Source organism: Mobula birostris, chromosome 23 (assembly GCF_030028105.1).
Source record: "Mobula birostris isolate sMobBir1 chromosome 23, sMobBir1.hap1, whole genome shotgun sequence".
Taxonomy (NCBI): Eukaryota; Metazoa; Chordata; class Chondrichthyes; order Myliobatiformes; family Myliobatidae; genus Mobula; species Mobula birostris.
In genome coordinates this window covers 7320173-7334534 of record NC_092392.1, presented here as the reverse complement: position 1 = coordinate 7334534, position 14362 = coordinate 7320173, and the positions used below count along the sequence as shown (strand labels likewise).

The 14362-nt window shown below is 39.6% G+C and overlaps 1 protein-coding gene across 1 annotated transcript in view; it reads right to left on the bottom strand.

Moving 5' to 3' along the window:
* snd1 (staphylococcal nuclease and tudor domain containing 1) overlaps positions 1 to 14362 on the bottom strand; it is a 919733-nt gene that overhangs the window by 619509 nt on the left and 285862 nt on the right. Inside the window, exon 15 of the mRNA XM_072241822.1 lies at positions 8557 to 8698. Coding sequence (XP_072097923.1) covers positions 8557 to 8698 — 142 coding nt within the window. The remainder of the gene's footprint in view (positions 1 to 8556; positions 8699 to 14362) is intronic.

Sequence of the window (14362 nt, the reverse complement as noted above, 5' to 3'; positions counted from 1 at the left end):
CTTCTACATTAGGCCACAAACTTATCAATCACCCCTGTGTGGACCACCTGGAGGTCCAAGATGCTCTCGTTACATGCACGTGCAGTTCAACTCTTTGAGTGATAATGCAGAAAGTTTTAAGCTAATAACTCATCCCTTTTACCTTAGGCCACAAAGTTATCAATCACCCCCCCACCCCCACCCCCACTGTGGACCACTTCTACAAAGAAGGGATCTGTATGCTCCACGACTGCTGGACTAAGTGTGTACATGTAGGAGGGGACTATGTTTAAAAATAAATGTGCTAGGTTTTCTAAAATTTACTACTTCAACCTTAGGCCATGAACTTATCAATCACCCCTCGTAAATTTTCCAACATTTTCAGTGTTCTTTGCTTTAGCAGCATAAGATACCGAAGAGAAACTCACACAAAAATCTAACTCCCTCAATTTTGGTTTACAATCACAACAAAGATGACTTTTTAAAAAGCCTTGGATAATCTGCAACACAAGTGGTTATTAAACAGTGTGACATTTTTCTTCCATTGGGATAATGCACTAGCATGCATTGAAAAACAGCTCACAAGCAGAAAACAGTAGGAATAAATAAGCCACTTCCAGATTGGAAGGTTGCAGCTAATGGAGCGCTGAAGAAATTAGTTTCAACCCCGTTTTCATCAACTATATCAAAGACTTGGATGAGTAAACCAAGTATTACAAGCTGGGGAGTTGTGATGTATAAAGAGAAAGGCTTTAGTGCAATATGAACATTCCAAGTGAACAGATGGAGAACATAACAAAAGAATATAACAGAGAAAAAAATAAAGTTATGGATCTTGGCAGAAAAAAAAGAGTAATTCTAAAGCAGCAGGAGCCTGAAAGAATTTGATGTTCTGAAGGAGCTTGATAGCAATGAACAAGAATCACTAAGTTTAACATGCAGATATAGTAGCAAGAAAGCAAATGACATGTTGATCTTATTGCAAAGGGATTAGAATAAAGGACTAAAGATGTCTTACTGCAACTGTACAGCTCCCCCCGCCCCCCCAACTGGGGTTGGAACATAAATATTGTTCATAGATCTGTTTCCCTACCCAGATTACTATAGAGGAAGTGCAGTCAAGGTTCACCACTAACTTCCAGAAAGGAAAGACTGTCTTACAAAGAGAGATCAACCACGGTGGGCCTAAACCAGAGTTCAAAAGAATGAAGGGTGACTGGAGAGGAAAAGTTATTGTACATTCAAGACAGGGATTTGATACTTCAATAGTAACAGAATGAAGGGATATGATGCCTTCCAGGAACGTGCTGATGAGGTACACCATCAGTCATAATCTCATTGAGTGGCAGTGAAGGAGGCAAAAGGACTACTTCTACACCATTTATTTTTAATGTTACTGTAAAAGTACTTCATTGACTCTGAAACATGGTAGGAAATACTGGGGTTGTGCACAGTGCTAAAGAAATACAAGACTACCCCTTCAAAAAACATCAAAGAGAAAGCCTTGTTTCACTGTCACCACGTCCCAAACAGCCCACACATTTATAAAAACTGCAGAGAACAATGAAAGCTTCTGCAAAAAACACATCTGAATTGGCCATGAGAAAATGTACATTCCTTGATGATAGTCATGTGCATGTATGGATCCTACTGCTGGAACAACCTAGCAGAAAGGAGATAGTGATTTTAACTGAAGAAAGTTGACCTAAATTGCTATGGTAATGCAGCAGCAAGGGAACCTCTTATTAGGGCGCCACCATGGTGCAAAAATATTTGATGCTATCTCACAACTCCAAAGACCTGGGTTCAATCCAAATCTCAGATGCTGTCTGTGTGCAGCTGGCACATTCTCCCCATGACCACAAGTACTTTCCTAGGTTTTCTGTTTCTCACATTCCAAAGACATGACGATTAATTAGATACTGTTGATTACCCTCAATGAAGGTGAGTGGTAGGGGAGGACTGGTAGGCATGTGAGAGAGAACAGTCTGTAAATAAAGATTAAAATGGGATTGATATACTTGATCTTAAAGTAAGCAAAAAGAGGGCAGACCAAACAGTCTCCTAAATCAGGAGAAAAGAAAAATGTGATTCCTAATATGAAGTAACAGTCATTCCAATTGATCCAGAAGCTTGTGGTAGCTAATCATAATTTAACAGGTGGGATTTTAGACCATCTTTGCAGTATCATTTTATTTAACACTGTTCAGAACCTGGTTTGACATGAATCTCTGGTAAAATGGCAGTATAAATCCAGATTCAAAGACCAATTTCACTACAAAAGAGAACTGGCCAGAAGAAAGACTTCTCTCTTAGTTATAACCTAATTTGAACACATCATTCAATTGTATTAAAAAGTATCAGGGTAATTCCTTCTGAGAACTGTCAAAAAGACTAAACAGTAATGGAATAATGTGAACATGAAAATTGCTTCTACTTGGAACACCTGGGTGAATAACACTGATAAAGATAAGAGGAACCTTGAAGTAAAGACTTCAGGAGAAGTCTCAATGAAATATATTGGAAAGAGGCGCATATGAAATAGAAACACTGACTTCCTATTTATAGGCAATTGTACTGTATTGTCTCAGTCACTGATCCTGTAAATTGCACAACCCACCCTCAGCCACCTATAATTCCCAGCACCTATTAACGTACATAAAAACCTACAGTAAAATGCACTGTTTGCATTAACAACCAACACAACTAAGGATGCACGGGGGTGGGGGAGCAGCCTTCAAGTATATCACAATCAGCATAGGCACACAAACAAAAGATTGTCACTGTATGTCAGGACCTGACAATAATAAAACAATATCAATTATCATGCAGAGGAAAGTATCAGCTCAGTAGAATTATTTGATGAATTTGGACCAAAAGCAGATTCATAAATTCTCAATCCAGTTCACCAAATATTTTGTATATAACTGGAATTGGTCAGGAAAAGGCGATAGGAAATATATTGCTTTATTTATTGGATAATTAACGATACACATCTGTCCTGGTGCAGTTGAATACTTTTACACACTACCATTTTGTCCACTTTATTTCTTTCAATAGCCTATCCTATCTCCAATTGGCCTCAATCATCACTGAATCTAACTTTTTGTTCTGGTTTCTTGTCCATTCAACATACAAGTTTATTCCAGATGTTGTTTATAAACCTGTAAAAGGGGTCAGCATTGGCCAACATGGGCTCCTCCTCTATTGTGTTATTCTGTGAACAGAATACGTTTCAAAATGCCACTGTGGGAATTGAACTGGTAATTCGACGGATCTTTAATTCAATAATAATAATACTGCCATATCCCCGTAATAAACATAATTTATAATTTTCAACACATTTTCAAACTACCAATAATCTAATTTCCAGAGACATCTCATTAACATTACTCAGTCCAACAGGGCATGCTGAAATCACTGAAGCCCATGGAGTAATGAAATTTGCTGAAGCTAATTCAGCTCATAATTGGGTTCAGTGAATCCTCTTGGCAAATCCTCAACAAGAAAGTAAGTCAACTTTCCACAGGCATCAGTTTTGGAGAGACTGTGCCAGCTGGAACTGGTAACACAGCAAGTACACAGTAACACACACACTAAAAAGTCTTGACACATAGATCATAAAGGCACTAATTGTTTCAAAACAATAAACCAATTTGCAGTTATACCATACATTTGGATAACAAAGATGTGCAGATTACATTGACTATTCTCAAAATGTAATCACATTTTTGTTCATGTCCCCAAGGTTTAGCAACATACTCCCACCCCTGCAAATAAATCTAAAAGAAAACAAAATGGAAGGATACTAAAAATGAAATACTTTCTCATCAGCATACAATGAACCTCTGCATTAACCATTATACCTGTACCCAACTAAAACTAAATTTCTGATACATAATCCTTTAATAAACATGACTATAGCAAGACAGATCCACAAAACAAAATTCAACACCAAAATAAAACAAAATCTGGATGGACACGATTGTCCCTGGTTATATTTTGTTCTGGGCATTTAAGCATTGTAACATTTATTACTCATTCCCAACTGTTCTTGAGAAGTTGGTAATGAGTACAGTCCTAACAGCCAAGTTTTCTGCTGGACAACTGCATAGGGCAATTACCTTACAGTGGGCCTGATGTCATTGTAAAGACTTTATTAGTGAACTGGGTAGTTTTTTTTTAAATTTTGAAACTAAAGCTCTGAATTTTCATGATTATCTTTGCAGGTACAAGCTGCTCATTCGGGATTCAAGTAATTACATTTAAATTCCCAGCAGGTGTCTGGGGATAATTGGTCCAAGCCTCTAAATTACTATTCAACAATCACCATAGCTGTTCTGCACCTTAGGAAAAATATGCAGAGCTGCAGCAAAAATAGAATGAAATGATATCTCCAAGAAACAGTATTTTTAAAGTATCTATAACTGTTATTGAATGTATTGAAAAAAGAAACTTAATCAAGTCTACTTGCAAACAAAGTTAATGTTGTTTTAACTCGGATGAAATCCTAAACCAGATGACAGACACAATTGTCTCAATAGCTGGACTCATTCCAAAAGATTCCTATACTTGGCATTAACCAGATCATTCCCAGAACAGAATGCAAGTAAAATTATTTTTAGTCTATCTCCTTTTAAGGCAGCACCTTGGAGACCAGGATGATCTACCTTCACTCCAGTTCGGATGGCACTAAGGTAGCTGATGAGCTGCACAGGGAACCCAATGGGCAGGTGGTTGAACAGTATGGGAATCGGGGAACTCCTGTCCTTTTAACTGATTTTATGCAATTTGCCAAAAAGACTCTTGGTTTTCTAATCACCCTAGTCATGAGCCAGGATTCCTTCCTGCTGCTGAGGCTTGAAGAACACCGTTCACACGTTTACTCTGCCCTCCTCTAGATACCGCCTGCTGTGCTGAAACTCGGAGCACAGCACCTCAATAAGGCATGTAAACAACAAGGCCCACACATTATGAGCTGAGCAAGAGTAACTATAACCTCAAGGCTGGAAATACTGGTCTGATTGAAAAGAATGACACTGGCCTGCTTATCTTGTCAGTGCATTTGGAAAGACAACATTGGGGACACCTCTCCAATGTTTTGACTTGCTTACTAAAGGTAGCTCATGTTCTGAACCGCAAAGGGTGGGAATTACTGACACAAGTAAAGTAAGAACTTTGCGTCATGTTTAAAACATGTTCATTGTGCCTCCAGGCATATAATCCATATTGTATTGCCTGGAACAGATCTTCAACCACCATGAAGGGAATAGTTGGGGCTGACAGAACTACTATTTATAATAATGAAAAGCAGTGACGTAGCAGAGTCTTTTTTACTCAGGGTGGAAATGTCAAGTACTAATGTGCATAGGTTTAAGGTGAGAAGGGGAAAGTTTAAAGAACTTATGCAATACGTCTATTCGAAAGGGTGATACTGAAAATGGATCTGAACGTGGAGTCATACACTCACGTGTCAAGAACAAACTCTCAATAAAATTCTCAGTTGTTTTCTTCCATCCTTAGCACAGACAGCAGCAAGTGAAGCCTTAGGTATCTGAGCTGTACATGGTCCTGACAACATTGAAGAATTTATGCATGCTGTGATAACTGCCCAGCTGCGTGAACATTTTTCTTTTTTAATCCACCCTGATCCACTCATTACTTGTCCTGAGTAGTGCTAGATTTCAAAAATAAGCTGAGCTGCCCTGAAGAAGGGTCTCAGCCAAATACTTTGGCTGTTTATTCATTTCCATAGATGCTGCCTGATCTGTTGAGTTCCTCCAGCATTTTGTGTGCGTTGCTCAGGATTTGTTGGGACTTTCTGCTGAGTCTGAGACGGCTGACGTTATTAGGCAATTGACCAAGGACAATAAAATGAAGTTACGTTTAACTGGTGCAGCCACTGAGGGAGCTGTCATCATGTGAGTGGGCCAGTGTAGGAGTCTGAAGAACTGGCTCAAGAGGCTTCAGTTAGAAGACAGAGGTAAATAGCAGGAGAGAACAGATAAAGTGTCTTTTTTTAAAAATAATACTTAACCAAAATACAGCCAATTAAATAAAGTAGTGATGCAGTACTGATGATACAGATGATGTGTCATAGCTGCACGATGTGGAATCTGATGGACCTGACTGCAGTTCCTGATGACCACATCTGCAGCAAGTAATGGTTGCTCAAGGATCTCAAGCTAAAAGCTGATAATCGAGTCCAAGCTTCAAACATCAGGGAGGCAGAGAATTACTTGGACACTTATGCTGAACAGGTCTGAGATTATTGCTTCCTGTGAGGACGGCAGTGGCGGCTGCAGGAAGGATAAACAACCAAATCATGACACTGTGCTTCAGGGAGTTATTTAAGAGGGATGAGAGAAGCATGTAGCTGGAATTGGGCCTTGTATAAGCAGGGGAATGAACAATTCTCTGTTGCAATGATTAAGATTCACAAAGGTTGTATTGTCTGCTTGGTACCCAGGTTCAGCCCATCTCATCTGAGCAGCACAGAAATCTGGAGTGTAAGGATAAAGATGCAGTTATCATGTGGGTATCAACAATGCAGGAAGAACGAGGAAGGAGGTTCTACTGAGGGAATTTGAACAGCTAGGGACTAAATTAAAATGAAAAATCAAAATGGTAATAATCTCAGATTATTATCAAAGCCAACTGCAAACTGGCACAGAGGAAATAACATCAGAGAATTAAATGCATGGTTCAAAGATTGGTATGGAAGAAGTGAGCTTCAATTCATGGGAGAGTAGTATCAGTATTGGGGGAAGGAGGGCGCTGTTCTGATGGGACTGGCTCCATCTGATCTATGCTGGGACCAGGATCCTCATGAATCATATAACTAGGGCAGTGGATAGGCATTTAATTAAATAGTAGGGGGTTGGGTTCAATAGCTTAAAAAATTATAAAGTTAAAGAGAAAGTATGTGCAGAAGTTACTACATCCTCCAGAACAAAATATAAGACAATAAGTTTAGAAAGGTAAGAATTTAACTTCAGCGAAATGGAGACAAAACTGAAAAAAATGGACGGTGAACACAGGACTGAAGTTGTAATATCTGAATGCACACAGTATACGAAATAAGGTAGATGGTTTTGTAACACAGTTAGAAATTGGCAGGCATGATGTTATGGGTACCACAGTTGTGGTTCAGAAAAGATCACTGCTGGGAGCTTAACATCCAGCCACACACAAAATCTCAAAAGGGCAGGCAGGTGGGCAGGTCAGGTGGGGTGGCTCTCTTGGTAAAATAAAGATTAAATCAAATCCTTACAAAGAAGTGACATGGGATCAAAAGATGTAGAATCCTTGCTGGCAGAGGTAAGAAATTGCACGGGTAAAAAGACCCTGATATACAGGCCCCCAAACAGTAGCCAGGATATATGTATAATATAGGAGATAGAAAAGACATGCAAAAGGAGCAATATTATGTTAGTCTGGGGTGGGGGGAGGGGGGCAAATTTCAATTTGCAAGTAGATTGGAAAAATTGTGTTGGTGCTGGATCCCAAAGAAGGAATTTGTAGAATGCCTACAAGATGGTTTCTCTACCGCAGGATCAGCCTTTACAGCCATTTTCAGGGAATATGTATTTTTACCCCAAGATTCCTCTGTTGATCAACACTATCTTGCTATTAACTGTACACTGACTCTTTAGATTTGATTTCCCAATGTGCAAAACTTCACATTTTGCTGGGTTAAACTCTATTTGCTATTTCTGCACCCATATCTGCATTTGAACTATATCCTGCTCTATTCTTTACCAGTCTTCTTCGCTCTGCACAACCAATCTTCCTATTATCTACAAACTTATTAACTCATCCATCTACATTTTCATCCAGTCAATTATATATGTATTACAAAGGTCAGAGGTTCCAGTAGCCCTGCAGAACACTATTAGTCACTGACCTCCAACCAGAATAAGTTCTATTACCCTCTGTTTTCAACGAGCAAGCCAATTTTTTTTGGGGGGGAGGAGGGTTTCCTAGAGTTGTTAAATTTTGTTTTTTTTTGTAGCAATGCCTCTGTCGCCATCTTTGCTTTGAGACTGGGGCAGGTGGGTGCCCCCATTCTCTCTACCTCTACTCATGACAATTTCAAATACACATCTCAGATCTCCTTCGCACTTACTATATTCCATGAAGAACAAGTGGGGTTGAGGGGAGGTGAGGCAAGGCACAGGAAATAAACAAACCCATAGGAACAGGGTTGGGATGGACATTGACTGTATTGTTAGAGGTAGAAATATTGGATTTGGGGACGATTAAGGGATGAGAGACATTGGTGCATGTGTGCTTCTGAATGCCTTGACATTTCTCCTATTCTCGAAATCACCATAATCTGCATCGTTGCTAATATGACAAGCAAACCATCACAACTCATTTCATCCAAGCGCCTTAACATTAACAACATTTTTCACATTATGTCCAATTTCAGATTATGCAGTACACGAAAACTGAATTGCCAATTCACTATCAAACCAGACAGGTATTTCAAATAAACCATCACTTACAACCTTGCTTCTACACTATAGATGTGTAATTACTTGTACCAGCTTAAAGTAAGCATTTAACACTTGCCTGCCAGTAGAAAGGTGATCAAACAGGTCTCTTTGGGCATGTAGAGCTTTAGACGGGAACCACTGAAAACGTACTCAACCACAGCTTCTGAACGACCCGCTCTCTGTAAGAATGGCAGGAACTGTTTGGCCTTCTGAGTATCCTATAAAGATACGAAGTTAGATTAGAATTCGAGTAGATTATTACCAACTAAATGCAGCACATAGCGTAGTTGTCAGCATATCATTTTACAGCAATCATAGATCATAGCTCACTTCCTGCTGCTGTAAGGCGTTTGTACATTCTCCCCATGACTTTAGTGACTCTTCCATGTACTCTGGCTTCCTCTTACATCCTAAAGACATACAGTTAGGGTTAGTGAGTTAAGGGCATCCTCTGTTGGCGCCATAAGTACAGCGACACTTGTAGGCTGCTCAGCACAATCCTTACTTACTTGATGTGACGCAAGTGATGCATCTCAATGTACGTTTCGATGAACATGTGACCATGCATAAACAGCAAGTTGTCACAAAGTGGAATACAATAATGATCTTACGATCTGTTTTATTAATAACTGAGAGATGAATACTATCCAGGATATATATTCAAGGCAGAGGTTGATAGATTCTTGATTGGTCAGGGCACAAAGGGGTACATGAGCACCATCTGGCTGTAAACCATCATGATCAACTTGCCCTTATATCTATACATTGTGACAGCAAAGCACATCAATTCGACTGAACCAATGTCACTATCCTAGGCCAAGCCTGTCAACGACAAGCCTGAGGCGATGTCCACACTAGGCCGGTTAAGTTTGAAAATGCCGGTTTTGCATAAAAACAATAGGCATCCACACCAAGCATTTTTGAAAATACCTCCGCCCACATTAAGACAGGCATTTGGGCAAATCCCCTCCTACTGGGCATGCACAGGACACATCTACAGAAAACAAGCAACATGTTTGGTGTCAAATCTTGCTGTGAAAGTGCTCATTTGTGCAGTTGGACTAGAAAAACTTAAAAGGAAATTGCCAGACGAGGGACAGCTGTTGGCCCTCATGCAGGAGGATTTAAAACTAAAAAAAGACAAATACTGGAGCGTATGGAGGCAACCGACAGGGAGTTCACAGACAGTATGACCCGGCTGACGACAAACATTGGAAAAACTGACCATCTCTGTTGCATTAATGAAGCACCTTGTTAAATGTATAAAACATGTCTGCATCAGTGTTATCTTGTATTTCCATACAATGTTACATTAGGCTGTTACACATCTATTGTCAGAGAAGTACTTGCATAAATAGGTAAACCACCTTCATACAAGCGAGGACAGAAAACAGGGCAAAGTGAGTACTGTATACTTATTTATTCAGTAAGATATGGGTCAAAGTATCTGGTGAGTATATTTCTAACTCTTCTGGCTTCAGTCTCATTGCCATCTGTTCTGAAATTGTTAGGTTGTGTGGGGAGTTGCGTTCAAGAAAACAATGAAATGCCGCGCTGCTGCCACCATCTCTTCCGGCACGTCATGACAGTGTTTTTAGAAATCTCAGGTTACCCTGTCCACACTGCTCTGCACAATCGGTGTTTTCAAATTTACACACTCTGGAGGTCATTTTTAGAAATCTTAGAGGTTTTGTTCTCCACACAGAATTCACACAAATCTGGGTCAAAATGAACCCAATTTACATCCCACTTCATCACTCCAGAGCCAAGAGCCAATTCACACTCGATTACACATGTCCATCAATAAGGGACAGCAACTAACACAGCCCCGACAACAATTATCACCTAATTGGATTTTAACAAACCAATTGTGGATTACATAATCGGTAGCCAATAGAAATGGCACATATACCACCCCCCCCTCCACACACACACACACACGGACTAATCACAGGACACATAAAAGACAAACAATGGAGATCACCAACACTTCATTTGAAGTTGCACTGGTGATGTTGCCTAGTTGGGTAATGAAACATCTGTAAGGTAACATGCCAGCTCGGCGAGCCAGTCAACAAGACTATTACTCTGCAAATGCTCATAAATCCTCTCCTCTCCATAAGACCCATCTCCAATAGTTTGCCCACTCACTGGTCTATAATTCCCAGGATTATCTGCATTTGACCCTTCTTGAGCAAAGGTATAAATTTTACAATCAACCATGCCCTTATTGAATGGTACAGTAGATTCATATAACCAATTGACCCTATCCCTGCTCCTATTTCTTATTTTTTCTTTACCATTTCCATTAGCTTGTTCTTTCATTTTAAACCAGATTGTGAATGGCAGGTCAAATAGTGTACCCTGTGCAGTAAACTTATATGACTGGTATGCCCACCTATAAATCACAAATTAGCCAAATGCAGAATGTTGCTGGATTTCAACAATTCACTTCCATAGTTTCATGTACATTAAATACTGCTGTGTTTCAGAGCCAATGGACAGATATATGGCCTGCTGCATTCACCAGCAACTTTGATGTGTGTTGCTGGACAGATATTGTTGATGATTTTACTGCCATCTCAGGAGAGTATATTTTATTACAGTGGTGTCACTGACACTTACATTTTGAAAGGTACATTTAAACACAACTGGAAACATAAATTTGTGTGACCCAGAAGACAAACACCTTGGACACAATCACTTTGAACCATACGAGGAAGCTGACTTCAAAATTATTTAACATTACTGGGGCTATTTTAGTGATAACGAGAAGCTGGTATTAAAAATTGTCAGGCAACACAGGAAAAAAAAATCATAAAAGGTCTGCAGCTGCAATATTAAATTCTGCAAACTCCCTAGGGAGCCAGTCACAGTCGCGCAGTTCAGGAGCCAACTATACTTGTTAGATGCAAAGCAAGGTGCAGTGTAAAATGAGAACATCTCTTCAGGGCTCATTATCTGTAGCTGCGGGTGGAGTGTTTTGTTAGTGAACTATAAGCAAAAAGTCAATATGTTGCTCACAAAAATATTTGTGGTAATCGGATATATTTAAAATAAAACACATTTGATTTGCAACTGAAATTGGCAATGCACTAAGAAAGAAAATCAGCAGGCTTTCAATCCTGCCAAATCACATTAGCTTTGCTCTCATCTGGCCACATAAATAAAGCACAAATAGATACTGCCATCACAGGAACAGGTATATTTATTTCAAGGAAGTGGGGATAACAGAAAGAGGAATAAATCTTTTTAAAACTACGAAAAGACATGCTATAATTTAATCCTATTTAAAAGCATTTTCCCTAATCGGCAAAATAAGTCTGCACAGAAACACAATTGGGTTCTGTCTTTCATACAGCATGGTTATCTACTGTCAATTAAGAGGGAAAGAAGAAAAACCTCCAGGGAGAAAGTCCTTAAACCTCATAGTGCAAGCTTTTCCATATACTTGCTCTGCTTTTTAAACTCCACAGCTCAAGTTTGAAGCTAAACCTGAGTTATGTTGCAGAACTACTTCAACATACATAGAAATAGAGTCACATAATTGACTGAGATAATCTCAGTTTGAAAGAAAAAAACAATATTAGGATATTTTCTAAATATATATCTCAAAGGATTACTTGCTGTCTGTTGACAAAGATGGACATTCAAAATATTCAAAGGATAGAATTAAAGTTAAGAGTCACATAACACAGAAATGAACGCTTTAGATCGCTGTGTCCATACAGGGCACAAGTTCCCACCTATACTAATCACACTTTTAAGCATTCACACCATTGCCTTCTTCCAAGCACACACCTACATTTTATTTAAATACTGTGAAAATACCTGCCTCCACCACCCACTCAGGAAGTATGTTCCACATTACAAACACCTCAGGATGAAAAACACCTTCTTAAAACCCCTCTGAATCCCCTAACCCCTATCTTACATATGTCCTCTCATTATTAATTATCCCTTTCTCACTCTCTGCACTCTCTCAGTTCCTCAAAAAGGCCCTTTTCTCAATTATTAATACAGATGAGAAGCATTTAAGGACTAATTCACAGGTTATAAATAAGTCAGACTTGGTTTGACTGAATCTGAACCAATGAATAACTTCACTGCAACATACCAAATGCATAAAACAATTAAAAAAAAAGAGTAGGTAATGGTGAAGATGGTAAAATTAAAGAGAGATATTTTCAATACATTCTAAACGGAGAGGACAGACATGTACAATTAAATACCAACAAGAATACAGATAAATAAGCATGATGGGCATTGCCTGGGGAACCCTAATGAGATATGGTGGAGGCTGAAGTTCTCTTCCCTGTGCATGCATTAAGTTTAGTTAAAAAAGTGTAGGTGACCAAATAAAGTTATCACATTGGCAGTATGATGGAAAATGCAAGGCAAAAGCAGTTGCAGCAGTGGTCAGACTTTTGAGAAGCTCTGTAAAGCATCAGTACTGTATCAGAACATCTCAATGGAGATATGACATAATGCACTGACAAGGTTCCACATGAAAGGCTGGTCAAAAAGGTTCAGTTGCTTGGCATTCAGGATGGGATAGTAAATTGGATTAGATATTGGCTACGTGGAAAAAGCCAGAGAGTGGTAGTAGATGGTTACCCCTCTGACTGGAGGCCTGTGACCTGCGGTGTGCCGCAGGGATCAGAGCTGGGTCAATTGTTGATAGTTGTATATATCAATGATCTCGATGATAGTGTAATAAATTGGATCAACACATTTGAATATAACACCAAAATTAGAGGCAGAGTGGACAGTAGGAAGGCTATCAAGGCTTTCATCGGGATCTGGTCCGTCTGGAAAAATGGGCTGAGAAATGACAAATGGAATTTAATGCAGACAAGTCTGAGGTGTTTCACTTTTTGGAGGACGAGCCAGGGTAGGACCTGCACGGTGAGCAGTAGGGCACTGAGGAGTGCAGTTAAACAGACCTGTAATTCCTTGACGGTGGCGTCACAGGTAGATAGGGTCATAAAGAGAGCTTTTGACACACTGGCCTTCATAAATTAAAGTAATGAGTACAGGTGTTAGGATGTCATGTTGAAGTTGTACAAGATGTTGGTGAGGCCTAATTTGGAGTACTGTGTCCAGTACAGGCCACCTTCCGATAGGAAAGATATCTATAAGGTTAAAAGAGTGCAAATGTACAAGGATGTTGCCAGGACTTCAGAACCTGAGTTACGGGAAAGGTTGAATATGTTAGGATTTAATTCCCTGGAGAGTTGGAGAATAAGGGAAGATTTGATAGAGGCGTACAAAATTATGAGAGGCATAGATAGGGTAAATGTAAGCACATTTTTTTACACTAAGGTTGGGTGAAATGAGAAGTAGATTGTTATGGGTTAAGGGTGAAAGGTGAAAGACGAAATGTTTAAGAGAAACATGAGGGGCAACTTCTTCACCCAGAGGGTTATGAGAGTGTGAAGCTGCCCGCACAAATGGTGATGTGGGTTTGATTTCAACATTTAAGAGAAATTTGGACAGGCACATAGATGGGAGGGATATGAAGGGTTATGGTGTGGGTGCAGGTTGATGGAACTAGGTTGATTAAAAGTTTGGAACAGACTCAAATGGCTGAAGGGCTTGTTTCTGCACTGTAGTATTCTATGACTATGGCATGGATGGGCAACAGGTAAATTCCCATTTCAACTGGAAAGTGCCACTGAGTGCTGAGTAGCTAAAGGAAAGGAGTGAAAGTACGACTGTTGTATTTCCTGTGATTGCACTGGAAAATGTAATCAAAAGGGTCTGGTGGAGACAGATGATGAGATGGTCTCTTCAGAATATTGAAAGAGAAGAGGTGGGAAAACATCTGGTGGTGACACCAAGTTGGGGTTGGAAATGATGGAATAGTGTGTCACATGTGG